The 18,363-nt window shown below is 35.0% G+C and overlaps 2 protein-coding genes and 1 long non-coding RNA gene across 5 annotated transcripts in view; 1 reads left to right on the forward strand and 2 right to left on the reverse strand.

Moving 5' to 3' along the window:
• Positions 1 to 8,504: 8,504 nt before the first annotated feature.
• Positions 8,505 to 10,210, reverse strand: LOC105389071 (complex III assembly factor LYRM7). The gene is made up of 4 exons (XM_011560135.3): positions 10,051 to 10,210; positions 9,831 to 9,974; positions 9,499 to 9,580; positions 8,505 to 8,778 (listed from the first exon to the last, which is right to left on the reverse strand). Exons 1-4 carry the CDS (start codon positions 10,069 to 10,071, stop codon positions 8,642 to 8,644), a joined length of 384 nt encoding a protein of 127 aa, XP_011558437.2. The 5' UTR covers positions 10,072 to 10,210; the 3' UTR covers positions 8,505 to 8,641.
• Positions 10,211 to 10,294: 84 nt separating this feature from the next.
• Positions 10,295 to 10,886, reverse strand: LOC125488997. The gene is made up of 3 exons (XR_007266651.1): positions 10,778 to 10,886; positions 10,569 to 10,701; positions 10,295 to 10,474 (listed from the first exon to the last, which is right to left on the reverse strand). It is a non-coding gene; the product is annotated as an uncharacterized LOC125488997 (long non-coding RNA).
• Positions 10,842 to 18,363, forward strand: part of LOC105389648 (protein roadkill) — a 58,432-nt gene continuing 50,910 nt past the window's right edge. For 2 of the 3 annotated variants that reach the window (XM_038122469.2, XM_038122460.2), the window contains exon 1: positions 10,842 to 10,980. The gene's annotated coding sequence lies outside the window, so the exon portion shown is untranslated. The remainder of the gene's footprint in view (positions 10,981 to 18,363) is intronic. The other variant, XM_038122453.2, reaches the window with a different exon arrangement.

Here is an 18,363-nt window from a genome sequence, read left to right on the forward strand (position 1 = left end):
AATTTTATGGCAATTTAAAAATGGTATAACATTTATCTATTTGAAAAAATCATTAAAAATATACATTACCTATCACCCTAATTTAAAAAAAAAATTCAGCCCTTACTTTAAACTTATAACACCCCTCTATTTCCTTCAGGGGTTAAAAAACCTGTGTATTTAATATTTTCTTATGAGTTTTTTTTAAAAACTAGGCTCTTACATAGTTGTACATAATATTATGCGGTATTTTATTCCACTTGTAACGCATAAAATTCATAGCTACAGTAAACAATTCATTTTTTTCATGGCGAGATACAGTCGCACTTAACCGCTTTTTTGCAAAGCTTGTTAAATAGATTTAAAAAATTATGTAAATTTTAGATCTTCAATTTTTAAAAATACTTACTTATTTTTAACAACTTGTAGTGTACAGACTACCACATCTTAAAATATATATATTTTTAATTAACTACGGTTTTTGGTTTCAAATAAAACAAATTATGAACTTACTTTTCAACACCCTGTATATTGTGTAGCTTACCTACCATACACAACCGTTAAAATAAAATAAATTACCCCTCAGAATATAAACAGGCTCGCGCTTTGGCATACTGCATTGACCGTATAGTTCTTATTCGGAGAATCTAATAAGTGTCATTATGTGCAATGTTTACCTTTATCTATGCATCTGTAACTCTATAGTAAAAAATGTAAACAAATCGAAAAGGCGAAATGTTTTCTAAGAATTTTCGGCTTTTCTGCATCTAAAATGATTAGAAAATTAACTTTCCATAGCAAATGCATATGTATTATAATACTTGTAGTCATAATTTGTTGATTTAATCAGTTTTTGTGAAATATTTGATAAAAAATAAAATGGCGTGGGTATCGCTCCTAACAGGCCGCCACCAGGGCGACGACTGAAGAAATCTGAAATCTGTCACGGTGTCATCATTTTTAAACCGGAATTTATTAGTTTTTTGCAAAAAAAGTTGACTTCTGGTCCATTAAATCCAACTCTTTAAGGTAACTTTGTTAAGAATTTAATTACCTACACATACATATAAGATTCCATGAAAATGGGCCCTCTGATTTCGAGGGTTTTTTCATAATAAGTCAAAAAATGGCAAAAGACATGGTGTGTTTGCAATTTTTTTTAACATACTTATTATAATCCTGCACCAATTTATAAGCAACTAACATGTTCAGTATACCCTCTGCTACAAAATATATTTTTATCAATGTGATAGAAGCCACCGTTTTTCCAATCTAATCAAGTATATCAAGCCGACTTTAGCATTTTAGCTTTAGGGATCCCCTTAAGGCTGTCACTAAAGCTGGAAGAAAATCAGAATCTGTCAAATCTAGTGAGGGGGGGTTGAGGTATGCGGGGCGTTCTACGGACAATGACATGAAATTTTAACATAGTACTCGAAAACATAAAAGTGAAGACATGCCACTTTGTTAAAAATATACTAAGTAAGTAATATTGTTTTGTGATACGAAAATATTTATTTTTATTTGAAAGTATTTTTAATATTTAATAATTAATTATATATAAAGTCGTACCCGTGCCGATATTTATACAGGTTGTTGCAAAAAGGGTTTAATACTATGCCGAAACCTACGTGTGCAGCATGTTATTGATGTTATTTCTAAGCCAGGAAATGAAATCAGAATGTAAAAAAATCGCGAAAATATTATCAGAGTTTAATAGTTCAGGGTGTTGTATTAAACTCTGCCCCCGAGTGAGGTATAAGAATAGTAAATAAAAAAAGTATAGTTAGCCGAAAGGGCGTTACTCAGGCGTCACTCTGAAAAACTTTTATCCTACGTAATTTTTTATATTCATGAAAAAAACGCTTCTTCATATATTTTTTTTGGTCACGTGACCTTTTCGTTAGACGACCTGTTTTTTTTTGGTGTTTCAAAAGCAGAACAGTAGTTTGCAGAACTCTGCATATACAGGGTGTCACAAAAGGTTACGTAGCTGGCAAAGGGATATGGGGAGGTCACCAGAAAAATAATAACATGTAAGTACCCCCACAAGGGAGTACATTAGTACAAGGCGAGAGTGTGTATTTTTTTTTTAAGTACTTATGTGTATTTAGGATATGATAGAAATAATATTTTTGTTTCTTAAAAACCAAAAAATTTACACCTTGCTGCGCTCTTTTGCTCACTGTAAGTACACCTACAAATATTGCTGTATTAAAAAAAACGGTTTTGTTATAACGATTATAAAAAAAAAGTTATTTTCATGTCAAGGAGTCATTTACCTAATTACGATTTCACTCAACAGCAGGTGAACTGAAAAAATAAGTTCTAGTTCTATCATCACTTTAGATCGCAAACATTGTAGCTCCACTTTTCTCGGCGAAAAGTACTCTTTGGTGTCAATAGAAACGTTTTTTGAATTCACATGTTTTCCTCTTTATTCGAAAAAAAAAAACTGTATTCCGCATTTTACCATTTGTTTTCCTCTAAACCCCAAACCGTGATTTTTAAACAAGAAAACTTAGTAATTATACCCTTTATTCTCATATACAACGTGCGATGTAGGCGAACGTGAACGAAAACTATGCAATAAGCCTTTGTTTTTATTACTACTTTAGTAAATTACAATAACATACTCAACAATGTTAATTTTTTTTTGCAATGTTATGTTGTTAAATTAAGATCTAATATTTTATTAACATGAAGTTACTTTCAACTTTTTTTTGCATCTATGCGTCGAATCACAGCATGACGGCTGCTGCAGCTTCCTGCTGTCCTGTCCTCCAACCAATCCCACCAGTACTGCAGGTTGCGTCGAATACGAGCCATTCTCTTCGACTTGACAAGACAGGTGCTCCCGGAAGGATCATAGATCGCACGGAACCCGTACCGTATAGAGGCAACGGACTCCTTTGCAACAGCCCCCCAGATTCGGAAGTAGCTCGCCATGCACTGCATGGCGAGCACAGCTGCAGCAATTTTTTCGTAATGAATCATTGGGATGTCATCCCCGAAGGAGGCTCTCAGCCTACCTCACGACCTGTGTGACATTAGAAAAATGCACTGTGCTAACGCCGTTTGCGAGCTTGATTTGCAGGACCGCGTTGTATGCCAAGTTCCACAGCAGAGGGGTCCAAGACCTACCGCTGTGGAACTCCGCAACTGAACTTCTTCAGTGAAAACAAACCCTCTCTTTTCGCATCCTTAATGTACTTGTTAGACACGTATGACCTCTGTCAATTTTCTGCAGATAAGAAGACAAGTGATGGTATACAAGACCGCCCTAAAGGTTCGCCCTCTAGGGGATAGAGTTGAACGCGGTTACTATTTTTAAGCAAACAGCCAGCGCAACAACTCGCCCGTGGTTCTTATCCTGCTCCGACAGTGAACGAACGCAAAGTATTGTACCCACTATTCGAATCCGCATTTCGGATGCCAAACTGACTGTCCGAAAGGTCGAAACCGTACCACCACAGAGGTATGACTCGTTCGAAGACCTTATCAGGCTCTTACAGCAATCAGATGTGTCGGTACACAGAAAGATAATCTACAGGCCTGCTTTATTTATTTAGGAGCACTAATGGCCTCCTTTCAGTCATTGAGTCACTGGCACTCAGGCTGCGGTTGAACAGGAAGATAGACTGTCTAAACAAATCATTTTTAGGCTAGTTAAAAATAACTTTAGGTGGGTAGTATGCCAACTAGAACTACAAATAAAACAGTATTTTTGTCTCCTCTAAAATTTGGTCACGAGGAGTTACGATGATTACGATGTAAGGTGACGCTGACGATATTTTATACAAGGTATTGAAAAAAGGGTATAAAGCTTAGCCAAAAGTGGATTTAGGTGCCATTCTGATCCACTTTTCTTCTACAATTTTGAAAATTCACAAAACCTTTTACATAGAAACTTATTCGATCACGTGACTTTTTACTATAGAGACCGAATTTATTTTTCGAGAATTTCCAAAACTTGGAGAACAAAAGTTGTTCAGAATAACCCCTGAGTCAAACCCTTTCGGCACAGTATACCCTTTTTGCAACATCCTGTATAGGTAATATCAGGTTTATAAAAGACCTGGGCCTGTAGAGTGAGACTCGGCATGGGGAGTCATAATTTATAGATCTTTTAGGTTGCAGTGGCGAATGGGCACTGGTAGCCCTGCCCTTTTCTATAACTATAACTATAAGTAATTTTATGGCAATTTAAAAATGGTATAACATTTATCTATTTGAAAAAATCATTAAAAATATACATTACCTATCACCCTAATTTAAAAAAAAATTCAGCCCTTACTTTAAACTTATAACACCCCTCTATTTCCTTCAGGGGTTAAAAAACCTGTGTATTTAATATTTTCTTATGAGTTTTTTTTTAAAAACTAGGCTCTTACATAGTTGTACATAATATTATGCGGTATTTTATTCCACTTGTAACGCATAAAATTCATAGCTACAGTAAACATTTCATTTTTTTCATGGCGAGATACAGTCGCACTTAACCGCTTTTTTGCAAAGCTTGTTAAATAGATTTAAAAAATTATGTAAATTTTAGATCTTCAATTTTTAAAAATACTTACTTATTTTTAACAACCTGTAGTGTACAGACTGCCACATCTTAAAATATATATTTTTTTAATTAACTACGGTCTTTGGTTTCAAATAAAACAAATTATGAACTTACTTTTCAACACCCTGTATATTGTGTAGCTTACCTACCATACACAACCGTTAAAATAAAATAAATTACCCCTCAGAATATAAATTATACTGCATTGACCGTATAGTTCTTATTCGGAGAATCTAATAAGTGTCATTATGTGCAATGTTTACCTTTATCTATGCATCTGTAACTCTATAGTAAAAAATGTAAACAAATCGAAAAGGCGAAATGTTTTCTAAGAATTTTCGGCTTTTCTGCATCTAAAATGATTAGAAAATTAACTTTCCATAGCAAATGCATATGTATTATAATACTTGTAGTCATAATTTGTTGATTTAATCAGTTTTTGTGAAATATTTGATAAAAAATAAAATGGCGTGGGTATCGCTCCTAACAGGCCGCCACCAGGGCGACGACTGAAGAAATCTGAAATCTGTCACGGTGTCATCATTTTTAAACCGGAATTTATTAGTTTTTTGCAAAAAAAGTTGACTTCTGGTCCATTAAATCCAACTCTTTAAGGTAACTTTGTTAAGAATTTAATTACCTACACATACATATAAGATTCCATGAAAATGGGCCCTCTGATTTCGAGGGTTTTTTCATAATAAGTCAAAAAATGGCAAAAGACATGGTGTGTTTGCAATTTTTTTTAACATACTTATTATAATCCTGCACCAATTTATAAGCAACTAACATGTTCAGTGATGTCGATTCTGAAGGCGGAAATTCTAATTTTAATGCTGTCAAAACCTTAAATTCTTTGTTTAAAATTCGACTCTATGACTGTTCCCTGAAATATCATTTTATACTAGCATTTTTTTTTTGTTTGACAGCGTTAAATTTAGAAAATCTGCCTTCAGAATCGACATCAGTATACCCTCTGCTACAAAATATATTTTTATCAATGTGATAGAAGCCACCGTTTTTCCAATCTAATCAAGTATATCAAGCCGACTTTAGCATTTTAGCTTTAGGGATCCCCTTAAGAAATAAAAATAAGTTGCCATTTTTATTAGATCTAAGCTCAATAAGCAAACAAGTGCGATAAGATTCATTATCATTACATAGCAGGTAAACAGAAAAAGGTAGCCACAGTATTCACAAGGCAATAGCGACACAAGTGCAGTCGTATTAAGGTACAGATTAGTTGCCCCCTTACGTGGTATGACGAAGTTTACGTTCTATGCCCTCCCCTATATTATTCAGTGCACTTCTATGTGTCTAAACACCTGATCTAGATTGATACTCTGTTATACTGTTAACGTGCGGTATGAATGAACTTAAGGAAGTTCTTTTCAATAAGGCTCTACATCTACTTACAACCAACTCGTTATTTTTTTAAGGGGAATTATAAAACGAGCGAACAAAAAAAAACTTTGCGACTGATGATGACATATTGTTTTAATAACTTGAGCGGTATGAATTTGAGTAAGCGAAAAATTAACTAAACTGACGACGAATATTGATTTATAATAAAATCCAGAACGAGCTTACAAAAAGTGGATTGTGATATATCCATTTCAGATATTAAAATTTTATCCGAGCGACTTTATTACTAAGTGAGCGACTGGAATTACTAAGTGAGCGACTGGAAATACAGAGAGGGCAACTTCAATATTAAGATAGATTCGATTTTTCTAAGTGAGGTTATACTTATCGAACTACTAAAAAGTTCACTTTGAGCAAAGTTTTGTATGCTGCTTTATTAATGATTATTGGTTACTGATATTCTATTTGAGGGCTTATGTTTTTTTTATATTGATACGCTTTTTTAATGAAAACTACAGATTTTTAAATGCGCGCGAATTCGAATGGGGGCGCGGGCGGGGCGACGAATCGTTGCAGTCATGTGAGTTGTAGTAGGGCTCCTCATACCTATCAATGTTTCTTACTATTAATAAGAAGTTTTTTTTAGTTGACTGAAGCGTCTTATTTTATTTTTTGTTCATTTGATTGAAATAAATGCATGCATATTACTTTAATTTTACGGAGTACATTGTTTTATTTAATTACCCTTATATTTCAATAATAAAATTTCTCAACTAATAGAATAGTGTTTCTTCAAATAGTTATTTCATATTATTTTTATTTTTTAAATGTGAGCTCATTATACGCAGAGTATCATCTGCTCATTAGTGTATTTTTCAAAGTGGTTTTTGTATTCGAAACGCTTCATTTAAGATAAAATGCCGCTCAGTATAAAAAATACATTTGCCAAATATTGAAAAAAATGCAGGACGTAGCGTTGACACTCAAACAAATATTAGGTCGCTCAAATATTATGAAGCTGCTCATTTTGTATTTTAAGTAACTCAAATTAATGTTTGTAAGTTGCTGTTCTGTTGATTTCTCGTCACTCGCAGTCAGTCGCTCACTTAGTAATTCTATAACCCAAATTAATTAATTTTGACACTTAGAACTGTAATTTACAGTCACTCGTTTTATTGCTACCCTTTTTTTAAGATGGAAGTTGTATGATATTGATATCCTACCGCAAACCATAGGTACTTAATGCGTTCATTCCGTAGAACAATTCGCAACAGTTGAGCAACATCTAAGTACCTAACTTACACAGTAAACAACAGTGTAACATGATTAAATCCAATTAAGGAATCTAGAGGATTTGTAGCTGATAGTCGACGTGGATGTGGCGTGAGCGCCGGGGCTCCGCCGTCACGCAGGGCGCCTGGACTACCTAGGTAGCCTAGGTTTAGTACCTACGGTCTAGGCTTATAGGTGGTTAAATTATCTAAGTGGGATATTATAGGAAGACCCGACATGTGTTTTCATCTTTGAAGATTCGGCATAGAATGTTGAGTAGCGCTACGAGTAGTACTGTTGGAGACACCAGAAAATATCACAGTCTATTTTCAGGCCAACAGGGGTCTAAAGCTGGCCTACATAGAAAATACGTAGGTAGTACTATTTATCATGTTATGACCTTATTCATTATTATTACTTATACTTACTTAATTGTACTCATTCAAAGATACGCCTCGCTATCACGTGAGTACAAATTTACAGCGAAAAGCGGGTGACTTGCTTGCGAGTCACCTCTGACTACCCCTTCGGGGGTTACAGTCGAGAGCATGTGTATGTAACTAGGTAAGTACTTACCTACTTTTCAAAATATATCTCACTCATCTAATCTATTGAAATTCCACAACAGATTGGATTCAAGGAAAGCGAAAGGAGAATTCCATTCCCGTACAGGGATAAACTATCAATCCATCAGAAGCAATAAAACGCCAGTTCTCTCTCACATCAAGTGGAATTATTTTGTTCGTATGATAAATAATATTTGGGCTTTCAAAGGTTTCCGCCCCGTTGAAGCCGCTTTGATTTATGTTTCGTAGGTGCTGCGTAGATTTATGTATTTATTATTATTTAATACATACAAATATGCAGCTAGAGACAACACAGCACTATAATTTTGTATTAATGGTTAAATTCATATACCTACTTACATTTGCACTCACGACTGTAATCCTATCTAGAATCTAGATGTGCAGATTTTCAAGTTTTTAAATTAACTTAGAAGTATGAAAGATTAGGTATGGATGTGCAACGCCGACTCGGGTGTACCCTCTACCCTTTCTACCTTTACCTCTACTCAATGCAATGGGGCGAGAGATCATGAGTCCAGCCTCTATACTAAATTGAAAAATGTGAAAATAACGCCATCTATGTTACACTAACAGCACTAAATGTAACTGAACTCGGTCAAAACACAACTACTCGCTATTATTGTTTTATCTGAGACCTAGATGACGACACTAGTCGCTATTGTTTTTTCGTTAACACCTAGATGGCGACACTGGTAAAATTAAAAGTGCAAATTACAACAAGTTTTTTTTTAATAAAACAATTTTAATCTTACTAAAAGCTACGAAATCCCTGTTGTACTAAGTACTAACTTAAAGCTAAGCCTACATAAAAATAAATAACATTAATCATAATGACTTGCTAAATTATTTTAATTTTACTTTATTCTTCCTATGTTGTTTTTGTATCATTTGGCTTCTGATTTTGGCAACATCCTTTCCCTTTTCTTTTGATTCCTCCTTCTGGTATGGCACTGTCATTGTATGGAGTGTTTTCCATCTTCAGAGTTTCCTGGGATATTTTAGCTTCTGCAATTACGAAAGAAGATTGTTAGTAATTTGTCTAAAAAACTAGAAGTAGAGTACGTCAAATACATTAAATATTTTCTCTTACAAATGCGATTCAACTACATATTCTCTTCTAATCTCCAACCTACCTATATCATCAACATAAAGATACATTTATCTTTATTACAAGGTAAATACTATTATCCAGTGCTTCATCATTCATTTGCATGTTTACCAAAATTCTAGTAATAAAACCTATAAATTTTCCCTGTGCAGGAAAATATCTATTTTCATGTCTCTTTTCAGGCTAATCTAAGCTAATTAAGTAAAAATAAACTATTTAACTACCTGACTGTGCACATATTTAAAACTGTACTTCAAAGAATTCAATAAATAAAATTAAATTACGTACTTTCAGAGAATGAGTGATAAAAAGATCAATTTTCATGCCCCTTTGGATTAATGGATGAGCCTTACCTAGAGCCTACAGAAATTAACCTCAAGTTCTATTGCCAATGTTGAAAGAATACTCGCCCTACTAGCCCTTGTATGCTACATGCATCAGGCAGAGTATATTTAGTTTTATTTTAAAGGATGGCTAATGACTTACTTAACAATGTTCTTTTTCTTTCTAAGAAAGTGTACAAACAGTAACATTAGATCATAAAATATTGATGTTCATCAACATACTATCAATAAAAACATAGACTCTTTAATTATCGAGAAATATAAAATACTGACCAAACACTCCGGGCTTCACTTCGCGGGCCTGGATCACCTGCGTTCGCAGCTCCCTCTCCACATCATCACCAAACTTCAGCATCTGAAGTTCAAGTAAAAAACATTGGTTTTACTTGTCCAAAGTAAATTTTAACCTTGTTTTAGAAAAAATGATAGATATTTAGTATAACAAATTGTTTCACTATTTTTTGGATGTGCACTTTAACACAGGCAGGACACACTGTATACTCCTATTCCAAAGTTTACCAAATGATTTGATAACTGCATTCACAGGCATGTAAATTTTGTTACTTAGTAGACACAATATACCTACTTGCGAGGATGAAACTTACTGCCTTTATTGCTTCTTCGTCTCTAACATTCTGGTTTTTTCTAAATTCATCATTGATCTTGAGCCGAGCCGCCAGCAATGCTTTTTCATCTCCATCAAATACTCTTAAACGGGTTCTATGAATCTTTTTGAAATTTTGTAAGACCTGAAAAACGGACTGTTTAATAACCTATTTTTATCATATTTTATCAATATTTATTAATAAACTAGAAATCACTTACTAAGGCCTTTAAGTTTGTCATTTGAAAAGTATGGTGTGATTATCTTCGAAAGTATTTTATTGATAATTTTATTATTTAATACACAAATGACTAAAATACAAAATCGGACTGAAATTCAAAATTCTGAAAATGAAAACACTAAAAACTTAAATGTCAAGTCAAGTGTCAAATCTGACAATGACAAACTAAAAGTGGACCAAAAATTCTACTCTGTGTGCAGAGAAGTGTGTGCGTAGTTCGTTTTACCTTTACCCCGACCCAAAATTAATATACAATATTGTACTTAGTACGTTTAGGCTATGTATATTTGTGACCCAGGTAGCCAGATCAAGGAACAATAGTACCTACTTCTCCACGAGAAAAGCCAGATTCAGATAGCCAGTGCCTTGCCAGTGCCGAGTTCAGTTTTTTTTCTTTCTGTTATCTGCAGAGAAAACAAAACTAAAGTCTTCGGTGAGTCTTTTGGACCTTTACCTACAACCAATCATCTCTCCAAAATCTGAAAGCAAAGGTCTTACCAATGCATGCACGCTGCCTGCCGGTTATGATGAGAGGTGCGAGGCCGATGCGACGCGGCTATAGCCGGCTGGCCAGGCCACTACGGTAGGATAGATGAACAAGCAAGAATAGCGTGGCACGCCCTCCAAACCGCTGCAACAATGATCGTTTCGTACTGTATTATTTAATTATTCTGAGATTTTAATAAATGATTTTAAAAAAATCTTACATTGTCTATGACATCTATCTTATGTCAAATCCGTTTTTGTTCTGTCGGTTCGGTTCTTTCTTTCTCTTGCTAGGTTTTGTAAATTAATTTCCATTTATCTTTATTATTGTGACTAACAGTGCTATAAAAATTACGGAACGCCTTTATTTTTATCGTTTTGGTGACAAGAAATAATCCAGTGAGCAATATTTGAAGACTGATTGGTGAGTAGGTATATTTAGCATGCATGATAGACGTCAAATCAAAGTAAAAAATTATACCACTTGTAATCGTCCTTGATTTAATAGTTTAATTACTATTTAATCTTACTAATATAAACAATTGAAATCTACTCTATGTTAAACATCCGTTTAAGGTAAGTTAATATAATGTAGAAATATGGACCTCATAACAATGAACCTTTGATTTCATGTTGTGTGTCACAGCCATTTTAGTTAAACCAACTGATTGTAGGGTATCACAGGGCATATAAGCTTACTTTATTTTAATCAAGCAATTGTAAAGCAGCATACCTTTATACACTATATTAGTTTATATGAAAGTAGTCTTGTTAAAGTTATATTTTATATACTTTTATAACAATAACAATGTGGGTATAAACTTCCCAGTCTTAACTTTGAATTGAAAACTTTTGATGAAATCAAATACAGAGAACACATACATTTGATCTACTTTATTATGATCACAAATATGAAACATTGGCAAATTGTCACACCTTTAGATCTATCTAATGCATAGGTTAAACATTTATTCACTTTTACAAAACACAACATATACTACATTGATTAATTAAAAATATGCTACATTATTCACACAATGTATGACTGAAAAGGACAATCTTGTGCTGTAAGGACTCAATTAACAACATGATCAAAATTAAGTTAGGTCTTCTTTGTATGAAAATACTTTCATGGAACAATAAATATCAATATCTCATCAATCTATTTGGACAAACCATAGGTGGATATATGTACATATAACTGAATGAACATTTATCTTCTTTTCATCATCTTGGAAATATGGGTTGAGTCCTTGCTGCGTAATAGCATACATGTGTTTTAAATATATTGAGTTGACTCTTACTAATTTAGCACATAAAATATGTGAAACCACCAACCCACTGTGGACCAGCGTGGTGGGAAATGGTCCAAGCTTAGGAAGGCAGTTTAGACCTTAGGGATATGCACAACATTCTACTTGAGAGAGCCAGGTGCAGGTACTTACACCCCCATAGAGAATAGAATTGATTAGATTCTCTAGACTTGTAACAACCTTTATGCTGCCTAGTGTGCCCTAAAGTATATGATAGTTTAATGATAGGCTAATAAATTCACATTATCAACTGACTGGCAATATACATATAAAGTTAATGACTACAGAGTTATGCCATACTTTTCATTAAATTGGGTTATCACCATAAATCAATCAATTAAAAAAAACTTGATCCCATTTTAAAATGAAAATGAGTTCGTAAAGTTAAGGTCTCACTTACAACTAAAATAAATTGTTTCATTGCTTTTGTAACTATTTTTGTTAGTAAGTTATTTATTTATAGGATCTTTTGTTTATAATAACGTAATTTTTAAATAAATTAAATTAAAAAAATATAGGTACTAAAATTGTTTACTTATTATGCAAATCTAAAAAGATGCAGTGTTGAAAAGGCATGAAGGCATTTTGTCTTTGCTGTAAATAGTATCGTGCGATTTTACTAGATGGCGCTACATGTATTTAAGCTCAAGAAAATATTATTTATGTTGGCAACACACTGTAAAATAAAAAATAAAAAAAAAAATTATATGTTGCAACATTCTCTTCCACCACAAACCCCATTAACTTGTGTACACCTTGCTTGAATAAATAATAACAAAAATTATTAAACTGCAGTTTACCTCATCTTTCTACCTATAAAATATAGTCGTAAACTAACTCGACTTTTTATTAAGGTTATATTACTCTATTCTATAAGGATATTCTGGCCACTCCTGAGCTGGCCTATCAGCCCTTTACGGGATAACGTGGACTTTTGGGACACCCTGTATAAATTCAGGAAAATGTTAAATATAGGAATTTTGATTATGGATAAACATATCTTTTTATTTTTTTGGAAAATATCTTTAAAAAATATTAATTACTAGCTGTTCCCGCTAGCTTCACTTCGCCTTAAAAAGTTTTCAGCCTTAAAAACCAGCATTTATAATATTAGTTATGATTTTTTTGAAAATCTTATAAATGTGAAAGTAACTGTGTCTGTCTGTCTGTCTGTATGTTATAACTCTTTCACGCCAAAACTACTGAACGAATTTGAATGAAATTTGGTACAGATATGGCCTAGACCTTGAGAAAAAACATAGGCTACTTATTATCCCGGAATTCCCACAGGAAAACTTTTTAAGGCGAAGCGAAGCTAGTGGAAACAGCTAGTAATTAATATTTTTTAAAGATATTTTCCAAAAAAATAAAAATATATGTTTATCCATAATCAAAATTCCTATATTTAACATTTTCCTGAATTTATACAGGGTGTCCCAAAAGTCCACGTTATCCCGTAAAGGGCTGATAGGCCAGACCAGGAGTGGCCAGAATATCCTTATAGAATAGAGTAATATGACCTTAATAAAAAGTCGAGTCAGTTTTTCGCATGCCGCCAGAACAAAATTCCATATTGTTAGGTTTTCTTTAATGTTACGACATCCTGTATAGTCCTGCTATTGATCACAGTCCAAGAAAATAACGAGTAATGCTGTATGTTAAAAAAAGCACGGTTTTCTAAGTCATAAAAGGTAATAAATGTAGCGAAGCGGGACTGTATACGCTTGATTATAAAACGCTGATTAAATATGGGGAATTATAAAACGAGCGAACAAAAAAAAACTTTGCGACTGATGATGACATACTGTTTTAATAACTTGAGCGGTATGAATTTGAGTAAGCGAAAAATTAACTAAACTGACGACGAATATTGATTTATAATAAAATCCAGAACGAGCTTACAAAAAGTGGACTGTGATAAATCCATTTCAGATATTAAAATTTTATCCGAGCGACTTAATTACTAAGTGAGCGACTGAAAATACAGAGAGGGCAACTTCAATATTAGGATATATTCGATTTTTCTAAGTGAGGTTATACTTAGCGAACTACTAAAAAGTTCACTTTGAGCAAAGTTTTGTATGCTGCTTTATTAATGATTATTGGTTACTGATATTCTATTTGAGGCCTTATGTTTTTTATTTTGATACGCTTTTTAATGAAAACTACAGATTTTTAAATGCACTGGCAAAAAGGATCGTGCAACTGTCCCGAATTTTTCAATAGATATGTATGCAAACACGTTTTGGGGCTAGCAATTCGGCTCAAACTAACAACACCACCACTGGTAGCAAAAATGATACCCATTGGACAAAAAAGAAAACGAGGCCGCCCAATAAGTCCAAGCCCGCACTTATTTACCAGTGACGATGAGTAGTAGGGCTCCTCATACCTATCAATGTTTCTTAGCATTAATAAGAAGTTTTTTTTTAGTTGACTAAAGCGTCTTATTTTAATTTTTGTTCATTTTATTGAAATAAATGCATGCATATTACTTTATTTTTATGGAGTACATTGTTTTATTTAATTACCCTTATATTTCAATAATAAAATTTCTCAACTAATAGAATAGTGTTTCTTCAAATAGTTATTTCATATTATTTTTATTTTTTAAACGTGAGCTCATTATACTCTGCTCATTAGTGTATTTTTCAAAGTGGTTTTTGTATTCGAAACACTTCATTTAAGATAAAATGCCGCTCAGTATAAAAAATACATTTGCCAAATATTGAAAAAAATGCAGGACATAACGTTGACACTCAAACAAATATTAGGTCGCTCAAATATTATGAAGCTGCTCATTTTGTATTTTAAGTAACTCAAATTAATGTTTGTAAGTTGCTGTTCTGTTGATTTCTCGTCACTCGCAGTCAGTCGCTCACTTAGTAATTCTATAACCCAAATTAATTAATTTTGACACTTAGAACTGTAATTTACAGTCACTCGTTTTATTGCTACCCATTAAATATTAACTGCACTTTTATTAATAATTAGATGATTAACAATATGCACACACCGGTAGGTGGATAGAGAGAGAGAGTTGCACAGACGACAAAATACTTATTAAAAAGTATAAACTTTGTGTTGGTGTTGCCAACAATCATATTTTTTAATAAGCAACTTTGACTCTACATACTCTGTAAAAATATATACCACGCAATCCTGGCAACTTACTTTAATAAAATGTTCATTTAATGCAGTTTTTAAAATGGTATAAACCGTTCTTCTTGTAGCCTCTCCATCATTGGAGGTTGGTATGACGCAACATCAAAGAAAACCTAACAATATGAAATTCTGTACTGGCGTCATGCAAAAAACTGATCCAAGGTGACGATTTTCAGCAAATTTATAAAAGTGTCAATATGTCGAAAACTATCGACTTTTTACTAAGGTCATATAATGATATTCTGGCCACTCCTGAGCTGGCCTATCAGCCCTTTATGGCATAACGTTGACTTTTGGGACAACCTGTATATTATATTTTTTTACATCACTCTAAAATCCTAACTAATATTATAAATGCGAAAGTAACTGTGTCTGTCTGTCTGTCTGTCTGTCTGTCTGTCTGTCTGTTACTCTTTCACGCCAAAACTACTTAACGGATTTGAATGAAATTTGGTATACATACGGTCTACCCTGGGAAAGAACATAGGCTACTTTTTATCCTGAAATTCCCACGGGAAAACTTTTTAAGGCCTAGCGAAGCGCGCGGGAACAGCTAGTAGTAAATAAAATTTAAAAAGCAATGTCGGTTTTCGCTTCTGTCTGTATCATGCCTGTGTGCTTATAGTTTTAAAACTACAAAACTAATTTTTATACGTTTTTAATAGAAAGAGTGATTTAATATCAAGGTTTAAAATGTACTTTTTATCCCGTAAATCCCACGGGCAAACATTTTAGGGCGAAACGAAGCTCACGGATGCTACTATAAAAGAAAAAATAATGTTACACCCTGACACGCAACACAAATAAAAATATCGCCGAATTTCGAAAGCCTATTCAATGACTTTCTTTATTATGATACGATATAGCCCCATTTGTGTAGCCTCGTTACATTATTAGGCCTCTGAAGGACACATCCGGGCCCTAAAGACCTTGTGCAAGTTTCCTTGTAGGGCGCATGATGAATGGAGTATCTCGTGGTTTTCTAGGCCACCGCGCCCTTCCTCCAAATTCGTGACCTGAATATACTTTAACTGAGAGACCAATGATGTACCGCCGTACTGAATGATGAATTGTTTTTTTACTGTTAGCTACCGTTTGGCTGCGAATAGTTTTTATTTTTATGGACTAGGTTCAATTTTACGGTCATCGCCGGCCATTGAATACGCCCGTTGGGAGTTTAGTGCTTAAAAGTTCTTTAAATACTTCAAAAATTACGTATTAGGATAGCTAAGAAATAAATAACCGAAATAACAATAACAAGATTTATATTATTTAAGTATTAGTAATATTATGTCTGACTAAAAACCTTGGGATTACACCGGAAAACTAATGTTTGTTGTGTTTGCGTAAATAGATTTCGACTATTAGGATACGCACACTTCCTCATATCTCAATGTAAGGTCGTTGAGAATAACAAAACGCTTTTTCGGTTCATTTTATAGGTTTTAAAAGGTTACCTTGATTGAAATATGTTGTCTTCTATGCAATCATGTCATGAATCATGAATATCATGATTCATTATACAATACAGTTTGTAATAATATTAACGGCCGATAAAGAGAGATGGTGTTGTACGTACAGTTGTATTATATGACTTTATGTACCTACAGTTTGTGCATCAGCTCCATAAGTAGCTGTAGTTACACTTTTAAACCCCCCGTCTGAAGAAGAGGTGTGTTATAAGTTTCACGTGTCTGTGTAACATGACTGGTAGCGTAGCTCCTAAACAGCTGATCCGATTTTATACTAAGGGCTTTTTAGATTTTCAGGCTTTCCGGCCAGCCAGGCCAGAACCCACACGAAGACACCCCCTTTCAGCTTACCATATATATGTCGCAGGCATCTGGTTTAATCTCCTGTTTGATTGAACCGCTAGCCCGTTCATTGGTTGACGCTATTCAGTTGTATGACTAGGCCGAACGTTGATTGTACAAGCGTCACAAAACGTCCAACTACACTCGCGAGCAACCAAATCGACTCAAGCCTTCACGGCGCACATATACATTGATTTTCCTAAAACGATAAATGGTAAATATAAAAGTGATATGTCATTCGAAAGCTGAAGAATTAGGCTTTCAATTAAGATCAATACCATAAAAAAAAACTAAGCGCAGATTTAATGACGCATTTTAATTGCCCGTCAGTGTTAATTACCTCATTAGGAATCCACGCCTTGCGCTACCTGATCCCGCTATAAAACCTTTCCACATCCGGTGTACCTTATCAGTCGCTTGTTGCAAGTTGACCGGTACACATCTCGTTGCATTGTATTCCTTGTTTTCGCAAACCCATGGATACCACACCAGAAGAAGCTGCTCAAGTTGTTGCCTTGCTGCAACAAGGGTTAAGTCAGCGAGCAGTCGCTGCCCAGCTCCACTTGAGCCAGTCTGCTGTATCCCGAGTATACAGACGGTTCCAAGAGACTGGTGCCTTCAATCGAAGACCAAGAACGGGCCGCCACCGCTGCACTTCAGAGAGAGACGACCGCTTCATTGTCTCAACCTCGCTGCGCAATCGACACCTTACGGGCGTTGATGTGCAGCAAGAACTGAGACGTGTACGACAAGTGGCTGTCAGCGAGTGGACAGTGAGAAGACGCTTGAAGGAAGCCAACTTGACACCAAAAAGACCTGCATCAGGCCCCAAATTGACTGCAGGCCACCGACAAGCGCGTCTTCAGTTTGCTCGAGAGCATCTCGATTGGAGCATTGCGCAATGGCGGTCGGTCCTGTTTACTGATGAGTGCAGAGTGTGTCTGCATGGCAGTGACAGGAGAGGCCGGGTCTACCGGCGTCCGGGGGAACGATTTGCCCAATGTTGTTTCGCTGAAACAGTAGCATATGGCGGCGGTTCCTGCATGATGTGGGCTGGTATTTCTCTAGAGGGAAAAACCGCACTTGTTTTCGTGCCTGGAGGCGGCCGAGGAGGCGGGTTAACAGCTGATCGGTACATCACCGACATTCTACTCGGTCATGTTGTGCCCTATGCAGAATTTGTCGGTGAAGACTTCGTGCTAATGCACGACAATGCCCGCTGCCACACGGCACGAGTCAGTCGGCAGTTTCTGAGAGAGAAGGAATTGCGCACGATGGACTGGCCTGCGCTCAGTCCTGACCTGAATCCCATCGAACACTTATGGGACGAGCTCAAAAGAAGAGTTCGGGCCAGGAATCCAGTCCCTGCAAGCGTGGACGAGCTGAAGACAGCTTTATTAGAGGAGTGGGACGGCATTCCTCAGGAAACTGTCAAAAAGTTGATAAGGTCTATGAGAAACAGGCTGCAGGCTGTAATTAGGGCAAGAGGGGGCAATACAAAGTATTGATTTAAAT

The sequence above is a fragment of the Plutella xylostella genome, chromosome 9 (genome assembly GCF_932276165.1).
Source record: "Plutella xylostella chromosome 9, ilPluXylo3.1, whole genome shotgun sequence".
Lineage (NCBI taxonomy): Eukaryota > Metazoa > Arthropoda > Insecta > Lepidoptera > Plutellidae > Plutella > Plutella xylostella.

What these genes read in the sequence shown, in the direction of transcription:
- LOC105389071 (XM_011560135.3), bottom strand. Translation starts at nt 10,071, where the DNA reads ATGACAAACTTAAAGGCCTTA. An exon ending in ACGAAGAAGCAATAAAGGCA is followed by an intron (nt 9,581 to 9,830) that starts GTAAGTTTCATC and finishes CTTGAACTTCAG; the next exon opens with ATGCTGAAGTTTGGTGATGA. An exon ending in AGTGAAGCCCGGAGTGTTTG is followed by an intron (nt 8,779 to 9,498) that starts GTCAGTATTTTA and finishes TCGTAATTGCAG; the next exon opens with AAGCTAAAATATCCCAGGAA.